The sequence below is a fragment of the Chiloscyllium punctatum genome, chromosome 8, assembly GCF_047496795.1.
Source record: "Chiloscyllium punctatum isolate Juve2018m chromosome 8, sChiPun1.3, whole genome shotgun sequence".
NCBI lineage: Eukaryota > Metazoa > Chordata > Chondrichthyes > Orectolobiformes > Hemiscylliidae > Chiloscyllium > Chiloscyllium punctatum.
This window is the reverse complement of record NC_092746.1, coordinates 85,151,320-85,168,414: the sequence shown is the minus strand read 5'-3', so window position 1 is coordinate 85,168,414 and position 17,095 is coordinate 85,151,320. Positions and strand designations below refer to the sequence as shown.

The 17,095-nt window shown below is 39.9% G+C and overlaps 1 protein-coding gene across 1 annotated transcript in view; it reads right to left on the bottom strand.

Moving 5' to 3' along the window:
* The window catches only part of LOC140480712 (sickle tail protein), a 694,958-nt gene that overhangs the window by 144,693 nt on the left and 533,170 nt on the right, over positions 1-17,095 (bottom strand). The window contains 1 exon segment of the mRNA XM_072575975.1: positions 6,413-6,509. Coding sequence (XP_072432076.1) covers positions 6,413-6,509 — 97 coding nt within the window.

Sequence of the window (17,095 nt, the reverse complement as noted above, 5' to 3'; positions counted from 1 at the left end):
TCGGAGGTAACCTTCTTCACTGTCCACTACATCTCCAATTTTGGTGTCATCTGCAAACTTACTAATTGTGCTCACATCCAAATCATTTATATAAATGATGAAAAGTAGTGGACCCAGCACCGATCCTTATGGCACTCTACCGGTCACAGGCCTCCAGTCTGAAAAACAACTCTCGGTATTCTACCTTTGAGCCAGTTCTGTAACCAATTGGCTGGTTCTCCCTGTATTCCAGGAGAGCTAACCTTGCTTATCAGTCTCCCATGGGGAACCTTGTCGAACACCTTACTGAAGCCCATATAGACCACATCTACGGCTCTGCCCTCATCAATCCTCTTTGTTACTTCTTCAAAAAACTCAATCAAGTTTGAGAGACATGCTTTCACATGCACAAAGCTATGTTTACTATCCCTAATCAGTCCTTGCCTTTCCAAATACATGTACATCCTGTCCCTCAGGATTCCCTCCAACAGCTTGCCCACCACTGACGTCAGGCTCACTGGTCTATAGTTCCCTGGCTTGTCTTTACCGCCCTTCTTAAACAGTGGCACCACGTTAGCCAACCTCCTGTCTTCCAGCACCTCACCTGTGACTATCGATGATACAAATATCTCAGCAAAAGACCCAGCAATCACGTCCCTAGCTTCCCACAAAGTTCTAGGGTACATCCAATTAGGTCCTGGGGATTTATCCACTTTTATGTGTTTCAAGACATCCAGTGCTTCCTCCTCTGTAATATGGACATTTTTCAAGATGTCACCATCTATTTCCCTACATTCTATATGTTCCATGTTCTTTTCCACAGTAAGTACGGATGCAAAATAGTCATTTAGTATCTCCCCATCTCCTGCGGCTCCACACAAAGGCCACCTTACTGATCTTTGAGGGGTCCTGTTCTCTCCCTTTTGTCTTTAATGTATTTGTAAAAACTCTTTGGATTCTCCTTAACTATTTGCCAAAGAGATCATCATTCTCCAATATTCAACACAATTATCATTAACTGTGTACTCCAACACCACTTTCTGGTCAGCTCCATATATGCCTCAATTCCCTGAGAGATCAAAGTTCTGGCTATTTCAGCCTTAAATGCATTAATTGGAAGCAGTGAGTATGTGGTAAGGTCATGGGACCCGTAATCCTGAACCCCAGGTTAATCTGTTGTGGATATGGGTTTGAATCCTACCACACCAGATAATGAAATTTGAATTCAATAAAAATTCTGAATTAAGAAAAATGCCTAGTCAATGGGAATCATGTAACCACTATCGATTGTCATTTAAAAAAAAACATCTGGTTCACTACTGTCCATTAGGGAAGTAAACCCAATAAACTCATCAGGTCTACTGCCCTCTGGAAAATTAGGGACAAGCAACAAATGCCATTGAAAAATATATATATATCCCATTAACAAAAAAAATGGAGGGAGCGTGCAGTACTTTCTGCATTAAGGACTTTGATTTCATTTTTATTTCTATTTCCTCCAATGTCATTCATCACTTGTGCACAACTTATGCTTATCTCCGCTCATTTCCTGTCCTCCTCTGCTTGGTGTTTAACAATAACATTGCTGAAGAATTCAGGTGCCTTGAACTCTTCTGGATTTTCAAATATCCCTTCCCCAGATTCCTTTAAAGACTTGTGCTCAGCACTAGTTATGTGATTGGCCTGGAATCTGACCCCGGCCTGGTTTAATCTGAACATTTCAATATTTCCAGTGTTCCGTGAATTGAAACAACTTCTTCCAACTCATTCTTGGGCCTCAAATGTAAATTCTAATCTGCACTGCACATGCCAATTGGCACATGGCTCCACTAATAAGCAAATATGGTTTCCTTTGATGGTCAGCATTTTAATTTGGAACCCAACTCAAATTCTCAACCAGAGCATCATTGCTAGCTTGATATATGTCAAGGTTGCCCACATGGACCATTACAATTGGAATGGGACAGGGAGGATCCAGACTCCTCTCTAGCCTGAAGCTCTAATTTTGGAACTGGACAGATGGTCACATTTACAGAGAACTGTATTCATCTTTCTGACCAAAATGTCTCCTAACGCTGTCACCTTCCTTTTCTATCCCCTCAGTTGCAACGAGTCTTCTACCTTGGTGCTCTGGTCAGTCCTCTTTCCACCCAAAGATTCCCCTCATTCACAAAAGTAGCACAGTGTGTGTGTGTATTGAATACAAATCGGGGATTGAGGTTCCTCTATCACTACATACAGAGGAACCTCGATTATCCGAAAATCAGATTACCCAAAGGAAACATTACATCAAATAAGTGTTTCCAATAGTGATCGCATCTTTTGTTTACAGGAATTAGACAGGCACAGTCTCCAAATGACTCACTTCCTGCCCTCCCTCTCCATCACACTTTCCCGGGGTTCTACATAGGGGTGTACCCTAAACATCCCCCCCCTCCCCCCTTCCCCAGATAATCTCTCCAACATTGGCATGTACAGGGCAGAGATGGAAGCTGTCAAAATGTTGCAGTAAAATGTTGTGGGGGGGGGGGCTGTGGCTGTATGCATGCGCTATTTGGAGACTTACCCCACAAAGGCAGCAGCAGTCTTGTTGGTGTCCAGTCCAGCTGCTCCAGAGAGGGCACGGGTGTATACAGGGTTGAAGGGTGCTGCTGCTGCTACTCTCCTGACTGGGGAGCAGACTTTAAAAACTCGAGTCCCAGAGGAAAAGCCTTTAAATCTATTAACCAAACAATGGATTATCTGAATGAAACAGTGCCCGCCCATCACGTTCGGATAATCAAGGGTCCCCCTGTACAGGTTTCTCATTGGCATGGCTCAAATACTCCCGTCACTCACCACTGACCAACTCTGAAATTGAGTAACCCGAGGGGCTCAACTGCCGCCTGGAACAAAGTTTTCCAGTAACTCTAGCCATACCCAATGACCAGTTAAATATGTATTTCAGACTCTAGCTCAGCAACTGAGCCAAAATTACAAAAGCTGCAGAAATTTAATGCAAATGCAAATTTAATTGCAGTGCATTCCATAGATTCCCACATTCTGTAGTCACAGTACACCACCACTCCTGCCAGGTTTCCCTAATCTTATTTTATTCACCATTCGTCACAAAAAACCTACACTTTACTGTATTGTATGAAAGTAGAAAATGCTCAAACACTGAGGTCTGTCAATATCGAGTGAGTTTTTCAACTCATGATTTTTCATAAAAGCTGGGAAGCGTAGAGTGATACACAGAAGGGTGAAAATGAGACAAGGAAAGTTTATCATAAGGCAGGACTTGAGGTTTTAAACGATAAGACAACTGGCAGGGCAGAGGCAGGTGGGAGTAGAGAAAGAAATAAAGTCAGATCCAGAGGACTTAGAAGTGGCAGGATAATGAATAGCTGACAACTGAAACCAAAACAAAACAAATCAAGGTCAACACATGCAAAGACTACAGAACAAAATGGCAGCGTGAGAGTTATGCACAGATTATGTCTTCAAGCTGCTGATTTCAATTTCTGGTCCAAAAGGCAGTAACAGTGCCACATCGAAAGATGAGACCTGGCTCCCTCAGCTTGTGGATGTCACCTATCATTTTTCTAATGACTGTCCTTTCCTTTTCATTTTCTCCTTCCCACTCCCCATTTCACCTACTTCAAAATTTCTCATTACGAAAAGTCAAAACCCTTAACTTGAGAGAGAACTCGATACTGCCAGACCTTGAACTTCAAGTTTCCATTTTAATTTCCAACTTTAAGCAGTCATTGCATTTTGCTTTCCTTTTCACTACAGGCTGGCTTACTAATTAGTTATTAACTAGCCAAAAAAATTTCAATTTTAAATATATCACAAGCCAAAGTAAACTTGCACAGTAAACATCAAATTTACTCAAATTCTGAAAAAGACTCTGCTTATGTTGCCAACTAGAACCTATCCCACTATATGACAATGCATTTGAAATTTCACATATAAAGAAATCAGTATGATCAAGAATAATTCTACACAGCGAGGATCAAATTGATATCAGGTCTCCCTCAATGACTTTGCAAGTTTAACAAGACCACAGCTGAATCACAGACTGGGGAGGTCCTTGTGTTGATTTATGCTGAGCTACTAAAATTCACTTGCTGCAAGATTACTGTGATTGGATTTTATTCTACCACGGTCAAATACTATTTGCTGATGCCAGTGAAGCATCTCGCGATGTTTTACCAGGTCATAGATACTTGCATAAATGCACATGATTCTGAATAATGGAACAAGAGAACTAAACAGACTATCTCAGTTAATATTCATTACCCAGATCCAAATGCAAAAAATGGCCACTTGAGGGAAGCAAGAGAGCACAACTAGGTATGTTAGAGTTAAATGTATTTTAAAAAGGGCTAAAAATTGACAGAGTATTAATAAGAGTAAGAAAATCATTAGTCTAGATTCAAGCTAGTACTGAATGTCTGCCAAATGAGACATCCTGCCAACAATGTTAGAACGTTAATACAATGTGATTCCCTCCCCCCCACCTTAAAAAGCAAGTCACCAAAAAGACAAACCTGGAACATTTCAAAGGAGCACAAAGTAATTTTACTTTCTCCTTGTCTCATTTAGTTCAACTTCTTCAACTGAGCACATGGTCTATTATAGAACTCCTACATTATCTCTTCAAGGTATTTACATTGATGACAATCTTGCAAAAACAACAAATCAAAATAACATCAACTATACTAGCTGAACATAAATTGAAAATATATCCCAAGTTTTAATTCAAGTTGTTAGTAAACTCCACAAGGCAAAGATTTCAGCGTGAGAACCGCATACAGATGCCTTGACAAATTGTTGTTAGCCCCGATCAAAGACATTCATGATCACTTTAATTTCTCTGCAGACTCTTGTGCAGGTACTGTAACAATCTACTGCTACTGCCAAGCCAATGTGAATATAGACCGTCATTCAGATAGATTTATTTAACCTTGCCACCCCCTCAAAACAGAAACATCAATTCGGTTTTCGACAACTGCCGACTTAATTTCATAAGTGCACATACCTTCACTGACTGGCTCTTCTGGTTGCTAAATCTTCATTTTAAAATGGACTGCAGATGTAAAATGAAAAAAAAGTGTTTGTTCTTTCACAACCAGATTGCGTAGGAGCAGATTCCAACAATAACTTCTGGAATGTTCCTTTCAGAAAACACAATCAAGGTTGTGGTAAATGTGCAGAAAACTCACCTCTGAAGCCAGCCGATGAAAGCAGTTCACTGCTGCTTACCACATATGAATACAAACATGGAGCAAGAAGAAATGATATGTTTATGGTCTTGAAATAGCTACAAGACCACACCTAAAATCTATTGCTGAACACACATTTAAAAAAGCCAACGAGCTCTGACTGCTCCACATGTTTCTATCTGGCAAGGAGTATCAGTACATGCAATATCAGAGAACACAAGGGCATTTGTGAACTCAATACACACTGATGTAATCACTTCGGATTCTGATGAAAAGAAAACCTGCATACAGTGCTGCTGGATATATTAAAGGGGGTCTTTGGCTCTGCTTGTTAATTAAATATAATTTGCTAACTGATTTTAACAAAATTAATTTGTTAACAAAACGACCTTAATTGATTTTTACATGGAGAGAAATATTGACAAGTTCACATACACAAGTTACAAAACGCAGTTGAGTTTTCACACAGTTGTCAATTAGGCAGGCAAGATAAAACTAATTAATACATTGCCAGCTAACACTGCACTCTGGCAGCTACTACACAATGTCTGAATATATATTCTTTGCCACATACATTAACTTACTGTACTGTTATTAACCTCAGTACTATTACCAAATTTCAGAAAAGTCTAGTGGAAATTACCCTGAAGGTTAAAAGTCGGCAGTGATTGCTAATGTTATTTGCTACACCTTGTCTAGAACAATTCAAACCTCTCACTGTTCTTCCTTCCCCTTCACACTGAACAGGTGGCTGACATGTCAACTAGTTTATGTAGTGCTTTGTAATGCAATGACTCACAGGACTAGGCATTAGTGTAAAATCAGTGGCATTCAAAACTAGATAAACTTAAGGAAACTTCTTTTCATAAATGGAATAAACTAAAAAGACATGTCTCTGTAATAGCTCCACCAGTTCAAAAAGGGGTAGTTTACAAACCAGCTTGCTCTCAACAAAAAACCTGTTATCATTATCACAAAAGTGGAAACAGATGCAGTGGGAGTGGAGTTACACAATATCCAAAGGACGGAGAAAGACCAAAGCTTGCAAAATGATATTTTTGCATTGCCCAGTCAACCATTCGCACATAAATACAATCTTGAGTGAACTTTTAGCCAGCTGAACTTCACACAAACATCCCAATGAGATCAGTCAGGAAGTTTAAGCAAATATTTCTCTCTCAGACGTACAAACACATTAGTTATATAACCACAATTGTACTTACCCTTACATCTCCATTGACAGCCCTCGAAGAATGATTCAAAGAAATGTGGGCAGGATCCTTGTGGTAAACCTTTAGAAGTGCACGATCTTGAATGCTCCTAGAATCAAATACATCAATTATTATGGAAGATGACAGAAGATTGAAACAAATGACAGAAATCAAAAACCTTGAACTCAATTTCAATACAAAATGGATACCACAATAACATACTTCACTAATAAAATATTTTATTAGAAATCCACGCTCTCCTGAGCTGTAGGTAGAAAAGTTCTACCTTAATACACTTCTCCACCCACAAGGTCACATGGGAATTATGACTAAACAGAGACTTAACAACACAGCAAGTAATTCCTGACTAGGTTCCAATGTCCACAATAAATAGACAGCAATAACCAGCAGACATAGTGCAATCCTTTGAGTAGCAACACACTTATCATTTTTTAACAATGCTTAAAAATGGCACAATGGCAAAAGGCAGCACCAGAAAACCAATAAGATTTGGATACTTGAGTGGAAACACACATTAGCTTTAAGGATAAGCATTCATTAAACAAAAACAGGTGGGGATCTGACAAATTGCCCCAATCACCCACAGACTGCCCATTATTATAACTTAATTGGTACATTTGTTAAATAATGCAAGTAGATAAAGTGAAAGAATTCTTAGCAAAAGTTATCCAAAAGAAAAACCACTTCTAAAATTGCAGTTCTTTTAGAGAAGAGTGGCAACTGTTAAGCCAATCATGGGGTAACTGTTTGTGCAGAGCCATGAGCACACTCACATTGACACTGTACACCACCAGTATTGTCCTGCATGTCATTTTTTTTTTCAAAACAGTACTCATCAAGTAGCTATCAATCTCCTTGGCTGTTGTTGTATTTGATTCAAGTTTATTGCACCACCAACCTGGGCGGCACGGTGGCACAGTGGTTAGCACTGCTGCCTCACAGCACCTGAGACCCGGGTTCATTTCCCGCCTCAGGTGACTGACTGTGTGGAGTTTGCACGTTCTCCCCGTGTCTGCGTGGGTTTCCTCCGGGTGCTCCGGTTTCCTCCCACAGTCCAAAGATGTGCAGGCCAGGTGAATTGGCCATGCTAAATTGCCCATAGTGTTAGGTAAGGGGTAAATGTAGATGTAGGGGTATGGGTGGGTTACGCTTCGGCGGGCGGTGTGGGCTTGTTGGGCCGAAGGGCCTGTTTCCACACTGTAAGTAATCTAATCTAATCTAACCTGGGGTCACCGTTACTAACCTTTGCACTCCCACATTAACATTGCTCTAAAAGAGAAAATGACTGCTATAAGATTTTCTTTTGAGGCAATCAACAGTCAGAAAATGCAACCTGAACAATTAAAAGGAAATTCACTTCCTTACCCAATATGGTAACTTTTTTAGCCTCTTGCTCATCAAGAAACCATGTACCCCTTCCTTAAAATTATCTAGCCTTAAAACTCCATTGCCTTTTTAGAACACATTCCAAAGATCCATGACCTTCCAAAATAATTTCTCCTTCTCTCAAATTGGTGACCCCTTATTTTTAAATAATGATCCACAATTATAAACTCTCCCACAAGAGGAAGCATCTTTTCCACATGCTTCCTGTCAATACTCTTCAGTATAAGTTTCGATCAAATCACCTCTCACCTGTTCTGAATTCCACAGATATGAGCCTGTCTACCTTTTCCTCATAAGGTAATCTGCCCATTCCAGATATTAGCCAAGTAAACATTCTCTGAACTGCCTTAATCCCTCCTTAAATAAGGAAACCAATGCTGTAAAAACATTCCAGACCTGGCCTCATCGAATGTCCTGTACAAAAGAATAAACTCCCCACTTTTGTATTTAATTCTTCCTGTAATAACCAATAACATTTTATTAGCTTTCTTAACTACTTGCTGAACCTGCATACCATTCAAACATGAGGACACTTCTTACTCAACTCAGAGAGATTGGCAATATATCACCATTTCATTAACATACTTATTTTTCATTCTTCCTAGTAAAAATGGACAATTTCACAATTCCCCACATTCAATCCTATTTGCTACATCACTGCCCACTCACTTAATCTGTTATATCCCAACATATCCTCTTTATATCTTGTTCACAACTTACTTTCGTACCCATCTTTGTGTTAACAGGAAAGTTAGCAATCATACTCAGTCCTTTCATGCAAATCATTCATATAAGTTGTAAGAAGTGGAGGCCCCAGCACAGATCCCTGTGGCACAGTTTTATTCCAATATTTTTTGCCTACTGCTTCCTATTAGCTAGCCAATCTTCTATCAAAGATCACTTCCCACCAAACTATAAGCTTTCATTTCCTGCAATGACCTTTGATGTTTAACCATGTCAAATGACTTTAGAAATCTATGTACAATATAACTGCTGGTTCCGCTTTAGGCAGAGATGTTACTTAGAGCCATCGAGTTACATAGCATAGAAACAGACCCTTCGGTCCAACTAGTCCATGCCGACCAGCTACCCTAAACTAATCTAGTCCCGCTTGCCAGCATTTGGCCCATACCCGTCTAAACCCTTCCTATTCATGCACCCATACAGATGGCTTTCAAATGTCATAACTGTAATCAAAGAAACTCCAGTAAATTGGTTTAACATTATTTCCCTTTCACAAAACCATACTGACTCAAAAAAAAATCAATCTGATTTAAACAAAGTGCCTTGTTACAATGGATTTGATATTAGCTTACTGCATCTTCCTCATGATAGCAATGGTAAGATAGCTGGCCTGTAGTTTCTAGTTTTGTCTCCATTCCTCTTTATTAAAAAAAGAGTCCATTTGCTATTTTCCAATCCAATGTAAACTGCCTCAAAATTAGAAATTTATCAAATTAAATCAATGGAGAAATACTTTCATTAGTCACTTGTTTTAAGGCTGTAGGATGATATTCGTCAGTACCATAAAACTTGTCAGTCACAGCTCCAACAATTTGCATTGTACCACTTCTTTGGTGATAGATCTTATTGAATTGTGTCCCCCCTTCTGGTTCCTGACTTACAGGTATTTGAGATATCACTTGTATTCTCTACGCAAAATACCTATTCACATGCCATCTCCTTACTTACATTATTAATCCCCAGACTCACTTGCAACACAATCAATCACACACACTTCACTGGTCATCTTTGCTTTTTAAAAAGTACATATCCCATTGAAACCCCTAACCTGCTCAATCATCATTACACAATTATTTGTTTTTCTTGTAGTTTAATATTATCTTCAACTTTTTTTAGTTAACCAAGGATGAAAGGTTCTCTCGATAGAATTTTTAAATCTCATTGTAAGGCATCTATTTGGGGTATTCTGAATTATCTTCTGAAATGTCAGCCAATGCATCATTGTGGATCTTTCTATCATTTAACTTGCCAGTTCATTTTAGCACACACTAATTGCTCCTATTTAAACTTTAAATATTAGCCCTGTATCCACTGTTTGTTCTCTCGGGCTAAGTGTAAAATTCGATCTTTTATGATTATTGTTACTTAGGGCCTTAATGCCTTCATCAGAATGTCTTTACCTTATCCAATCTCATTGACAATATCAGGTCTAGTACAGTCTGCTCTCTGGTTGGCTCCAGACAATGCTGCACCAAAAATCTGTCCAGTAAACATTTTATGAGCTCCCCATCTAGATTACCTTTGCCTTGTGATTTTTACTCTATTTGTAAAATAAAGCCCCCAATGATTATCACCATACAGTTCTGACGAGCTGCCATTATTTCTTTGTACACCATTCTACCTTGTCATTAATGTTAGGGGTCTGTACACCATTCTCATCAATGAAAAAGACAAGAAATCAATTATCTCAACCCGAACTGTTTCCACATCCTGGTATCCGGAACTTGGGTCATTCTTCACAACTGAGCGAATACCCTCAGAAAATACCAGAGCTATCCCCCAATTTTACATAGCACCTTGTCCTTTCTAAATGTACCCTTCAATATTCAGGTCCCAATCTATGTTACCCTGCAGCCATGTCTCTAGTGCTGATCTTCCTTCCAGTCATTTGTATCAGTAAATGTTACCCCATACAACATGGGGGGAAAAAAAAGTGTTGGAGAAAGAGAATTAAATGCTGATAATATGAAGTATAAAAAAGTCCGATCTTTGATTCTGTGGGTGAAGACATCATGCAAATCTTCAAATGCACAACTGCTTTGCAGGAATCGCACAGCTATATTATTATGTACATAGTTACTAAGTACATACGAGAGAGCTTTTAGTTGCGTCCCTGTAAACATCAACACTAATGCAGCTTAAAAACAACCCAAAACATTTTAGATGGATTTAAAAAAACTTACCAAATTTGCCACAATACAGTCAACTGAAGCAGTCATCTGGGAAAGGCTTTAAAGCTTTAAACAGAGATCTGCCTTGAAGACCAACATGCCTGCTTGTTCATTTGCCACTGTACTTTATCTGAGTGAATGAATCCCTTTTAAAGGTGGGTTGAACTTTCAGCAGTAATTACTTAAAAAGCAAGTGAAATGCAAAATTACAGGGTTGGCAAGCACATTCCTTCTCTACCCTTCATCATGAATTATAGGATTGCTCTCAATTATCTGCCAGTCAGAACATGCAGTTGCCTACAGTAATAGTAAAAACCCAATCCTGCAAAAGTACATACATTAACACATCAAAAGCACAAGTACAACTATATTCTGGCAGGTAATCAAAGACAGATGCCACTTTCAAGAAATTGTTATGGATGAACTCAACCAGCACAGACAAAACAATCCTGCAAAATTCTACAAGTAAATGTGATGAAGTGAAAGTAGCAAGGTAAAGCATTGAGCAAAAGTCACGTTCAAACCCTGTGGTCTGATAATTTTAAAATGTCTTACAGCTACAGCTGAAATGAAAATAATTTGCACCAATTTTTCAAAAAGAAAAATCAGCTTTAGACAAAAATTAGAGCTATCCCTAAACTCAGCAACCTTTACCTGCCTTTTAAATCTGCTCAGGAACACCGAAGAGCTCCAGCTCATTATTTTCATTAGTAACTCCTGCAGTTATTAATGTGTACACATTCGCATCAGACCAAGCCGTTCACACGGAAATTTATTTAGTTATCAGAGTATTGGGAAATAATATGAAAATAAAGTTGGGAGAAAATCTGAAGAGTCAGAGTCACTGAGGTCTACAGCACATGGACATGTCCTTCGGCCAATTGAGTCTGCTTCAGTCAAAAACCACTTAACAATTCTAATCCTTATTTTTCAGTGTTTGACTCATAGCCGTGTATGGCTTGTAATGCAAATGTAAATCTAAATACTTTTAAAATGTTGAGAGTTTCTACAGCTACCAACCTTATAAACAGCAAGTTCCAGATTCCCACCAACCTCTGCAGGAAAAATAATAGAAACATTGAAGATAGGAGCAGGTGGTGGTCATTTGGCCCTTTGGGCCTGCTCTGCCTTTCATCATGATAATGGCTGATGATCCAACTCAACAGCCGAATCCTGCTTTCTCCCCATAACCTTTGATCTCATTCACCCCAAGTGCTATATACATAGCTGCCTCTTGAATATATTCAATGTTTTAGCATCAATTATTTCCTGTGGTAATGAATTCCGCAGGCTCACCACTCTTTGGCTGAAGAAATGTCTCCTCATTTCTGTCCTAAATGGCCCACCCCAAATTCTCAGACTGTTACCCCTGGCTCTAGATGCACCCACTGTCAGGAGCATTTGCCCTGCATCTACCCTGTCCAGTCGTGCTAGAATTTTCTAAGTCTTGATGAGATCCCCCCTCAAGCATCTTGGTACATGTGACAATAAATTCAATTTAATTCAATACAAAACTCCAGCAAAAACAAACCTAATTTGTCAATCTCTCCTCATATGTCAGTCCCGCCATCCCCAGAATTAGCCTGGTAAACCTTTAATGCACTCCCTCCAGAACAAGAGCATCCTTTCTTAGAAAAAGGAGACCAAAACTGCACATAATATTCCAGGTGTGGCCTCACCAATTCCCTGAATACCTGCAACAACACATTGCTGCTCCTGTACAGAACCGCTCTTAACGAAGGCGAACATATCATCTGCATGCCTGCTGCACCTACACGTTTACCCTCAGCGATTGGTACACAAGGACACCCAGGTCCTGCTGCACACTCCCCTCTCCCAATTTACAGCTATTCCGGTGGTAATCTGCCTTCTTGTTTTTGCTCCCAAAGTGAATAACCTCACATTTATTCAAACTTACACTGCATCTGCCATTGGTTTGCCCACACACCCAATCTGTCCAGATCATGCTGAAGCATCTGCGCATCCTCATCACAATTCACCCTCCCACCCAACTTGGTATCATCTGTAAACTTTGAGAGGTTACATTTTGTTCCCTCATCCAAATCATAATATATATTGTGAATAGCTGGAGTCCCAGCACCGATCTCTCTGACACCCTTCTAGTTACTGCCTGCCAATTTGAAAAGGACCCAGTAATTCTTACTCAGTTTCCTCTCTGCCAACCAGTTTCCTACCCTTCTCACTTGCCCCAATCCCATGTGCTTCAGTCTTGCACAATAATCTCTTAGAATTCTCTTTATGTCCCCTCTAAACCTCCTGCCCCTTATCTTAAATTTATGCCTTTGGAGCATAGTGCTCGTGCTCCAAACTCTGACCTGCAATACCTGGGTTCAAGTCCCATCTGCTCTAGACATGTCTAATGACATTGCTGATCAGTTTGATAGAAAATATCTCTCATATACTATCTTAACCTGTTCTGCTACCTTGGAGGAACTAGTGGACATGCTTACCAAGGTCTCTCCTAGGTGCTTCCTGACCTCATTTATTTCTTTGCCTTGTTTGTCCTTCCAAGAACATCAGATTGAATTCCAATTTCTACTCATCAGTCCATTTGACCAGATGGCTAGATCCTGCTGTGTAATTTAAGACTAACATCCTCCACTCTCCACCAATTTTCAGATCATCCATGAACCTACGTGACAGGCTCCCAGTCACAAAAACAGCCTCAACCATCACCCTCTGCTTCCTCAGTCAATTCTGGATCCAATCAGCTGGATTTCCTTGGATCGCATGGGCTCTTACCTTCACTATCTTACTTCCATGTGGGACCTTAACAAGAGCATTGCTGAAATCCAAGTAGACTACATTAGATGTGTCGCCCTCATCTATACATCTGGTCACCTTTTCAAAAGGTTCAAATAACTTGGTCAGCTAGGAACTCCCATAAGCAAAACCAGCCAATACCCCATCCACCCCTTCCCATGACTACCACCTGCCCCAGTCTGACAGAGCCAACAGTAGCTGCATTGATCTATTCAGTCACCAATGGCCTCACAGAGTGGAAGGGAGTCATCCTCTTCTGCGAGAAACCACTAATGGTTCGTGATTGGTAAGGGGATGAAGTGTTATGGGGCAAGGCAGCAAAATAGGATCGAGAAACATATCAACCATGATCAAAATGGTGGAGCAGACTCAATTGGCCGAATGGCCTAATTCTGCTCCTATTTTTTTTAAATAGTCTACCTATGCCCTCTGGTTCCACACACAATACTATGGTGATCCTAAATGTGCCCTACTCTATAACTAATCTAGTTATCCTCTTATTCTTAATGTTCATCAAAATTAATTAGGATTTGCTTTTATTTTACCTTCCATTATTCTGTCATTCCCCCTTTTTGCTCTTCTGATTTCCTTTTTAAGTTTTCTTTTGCACATTCTAGATTACTCAAGGGCTTCTGCTGTTTGCAGCCCTCAGTATCTGCCATAAACCTTCCTTTTCATCTTTATCCAATCCTGTATATCCCTTGATATCTAGGGGTCACTGGATTTGCTGGCCCCACCTCCTTTTTATTCACTGGACCATGTTGACCCTGTCTCCTTATTTCCTTCTGGACTGTGTCATACTATTCTGACACAGACTTACCCAAAAGTATCTGCTCCCAGTCTACTGTGGCCAAATCACACCTTATCTTATTAAAATCACCCTTCACCCAGTTTAGAACTTTGATTGCAGGCCCATCCTGGTCTCTCCATGGTAATCTTAAATCTAACACAATTATGATCACTGTCTGCAAAATGCTTCCAGATTGATACTTCAACCACTTGCCTGGTTACATTTCCTAAAATTACCATGACTTTGTTGGACCTTATTTAAAAAAGCTCTCCTGGATGCATTTTAAGCATTCTGGTCCCTCAATCTTTCACCCTGTGACTAACCCAGCTAATGTCAAAGTTGAATTCCCTTACTACCTTATTACTTGTACACTTCTCAGAAATTTGGTTGCAGATCTGCACATCTCTCTCTCTCACAGACTGCTAGGGAGCCTATATACACTCCCAGCAATGTAACTGCTCCATTTTAGATCAGGTTCTACCCATATGGTTTCATTTGAGAAGCTTTTGAGAAGTTATCCTTCCTCACTGCTGTGATCAATTCCCTGATCAATATCGACATACCCTCTACTTTGAACTCCTTCCCTGTCATACCTGACAATCCTTTATTCTGGAATATTGTGCGGCCAATTCCGCCCCTCTCTCAACCAGGTCTCAGAGATAGCAATTACATCATACCAGCATGTTTTAATTAGTGTCTCATTTGCCTTTAAAACAAATGCAGCAAATCTTTTATTAACTGACACTTACAGAACCAGAAGTGTGCCGTTTGATCAAATAATAAATCAAATTAGTCTATATAATCAATGGAAAACACACACTACATAATAGAAATGTAATGCAGAGCGTACATACACTGATATACTTTACTTACAGGATAAATTACTTAAATAACAATGCAACTTTGCATTAAATACTTATCAGCAGAGAGCTTTCTTACTTGCACCCTCAACTGACTACTCAGACATCACGGAGTCTGCGATAATACAGTAAACCTCTGGTAGTTCAGATATAATTTTTGTCAGTTTGAAAGATAATGACATGATGCGAACATTGGTGGAATGATTAGTAAATCCACATTATAGGAAGGACATGGAAGTTTTGAAAAGGGTTCAGAGGAGATTTATTAGGATGTTGCCTGGTATGGACGGAAGGACTTATGAGGAAAGGCCGAGGGACTTTAGGCTGTTTGCATTAGAGAGGACTTTGAGACGTGACTTAATTGAGACAGAAACAACAATCAGAGGGTTAGATAGACAGTGAGAGCCTTTTGGCCATGGATGGGGATGGCTAGCATGAAGGGACGTAGCTTTAAATTGAGGGATGGTAGATATAGGACAGATGTCAGAGGTAGTTTCGTTACTCAAAAGGGGTGAGCAACAGTCATAGACCCGCCAACTTTAAGGGCATTTAAATGCTCATACGGATGAAAATGAAATAGTGCAGTTGAGATTGGCTTCAGTTTGGTTCCACAGGCAACATAGAGGGCTGAAGGGCCTGTATTGCGCTATAATGTTCTATGTTGTTTGTAGATGACACCAAAGTTGGTAGTAAAGGGGGACAGCAAAGAAAGTTACCTCAAGAGTACAATGAGGCCTTGATCAGATGGGCAAGTGGACTAAGGAGTGGCAGATGGAGTCCAAGACATAGGTTTAAGGTGAGAGGGGAAAAGATTTAAAATGGATGTAAGGGGCAACATTTTCAATGCAGAGGTTGGTGTGTATGGAATGAGCTGCCAGAGGAAGTGGAGGCTGGTACAATTGCTACATTTAAAAAGCATCTCGATAGGTATATGTTTAGGAAGGGTTTAGATGAATATGGGCCAAGTGCTGTGAAAACCGGAATAGATTAATTTAGGATATCAGATCAGCATGAATGAGTTGGACTGAAGGGTCTGTTTCCATGTTGTACATCTGAGTCTATGAATGTAAGATGCTGCACTTTGGTAAGACAAATCAGGGTAGGATTTATATACTTAATGGTAGGGTCCTGGGTATTGTTGCTGAACAAAAGGACTTTAGTTCCTTGAAAGTATAGTCGCAGGTAGATAGGATAGTGAAGGCAGCATTTGGTAAGCTTGCCTTTATTGGTCAGTGCACTGCAGTATAAGAGTTGGGATGTTACAGCTGTACACGACATCAGTTAGGCCACTTTTGGAATACTGCGTGCAATTCTGGTCTCCCTATGATAGAAAGGATGTTGTGAACTCAAAATGGTTCAGAAAAGACTTACAAGGATGTTGCCAGGGTTGAAGGATTTGAGCTATAGGAAGAGGTTGAGTAGGCTAGGGCTGTTTTCCCTGGAGCATCAGAGGCTGAAGGGTAATTTTGCTGAAGTTAATAAAATCATGAGGAGCTTGGATAGGGTAAATAACCAAAGTCTTTCACCCCAGGTAGTTTCAAAACTAATCTTAAGGTGTGAGGGAAAAGATTTAAAAGGGACCTAAGGGGCAACATCTTCACACAGACAGTGGTGCATGTATGGAATGAGCTCCTGGGGTGGTGGTAGAGGCTGGTATAACAACATTTAAAAAGCATCTGGATGGGTATATGAATATTTTACTCAAATATTTACAATTTTGCCTGCATTAAATGACACTACATTTCAGATAATTGCTTGATTGACTGCAGACCATTTTAGGAATGCCCCAAAAGATAAGAAATAGCAAGTTTGACTTATTTTCCTACTTTTAGGATTGAAGATAATCCTCCCCAAAACCTGGTTAAGAGTCCACAATCATCCCTAACAGCAGAAAAATAAATCCCAAGCCAGCCAGTTTACAGATGTTTCCATAGTTGTC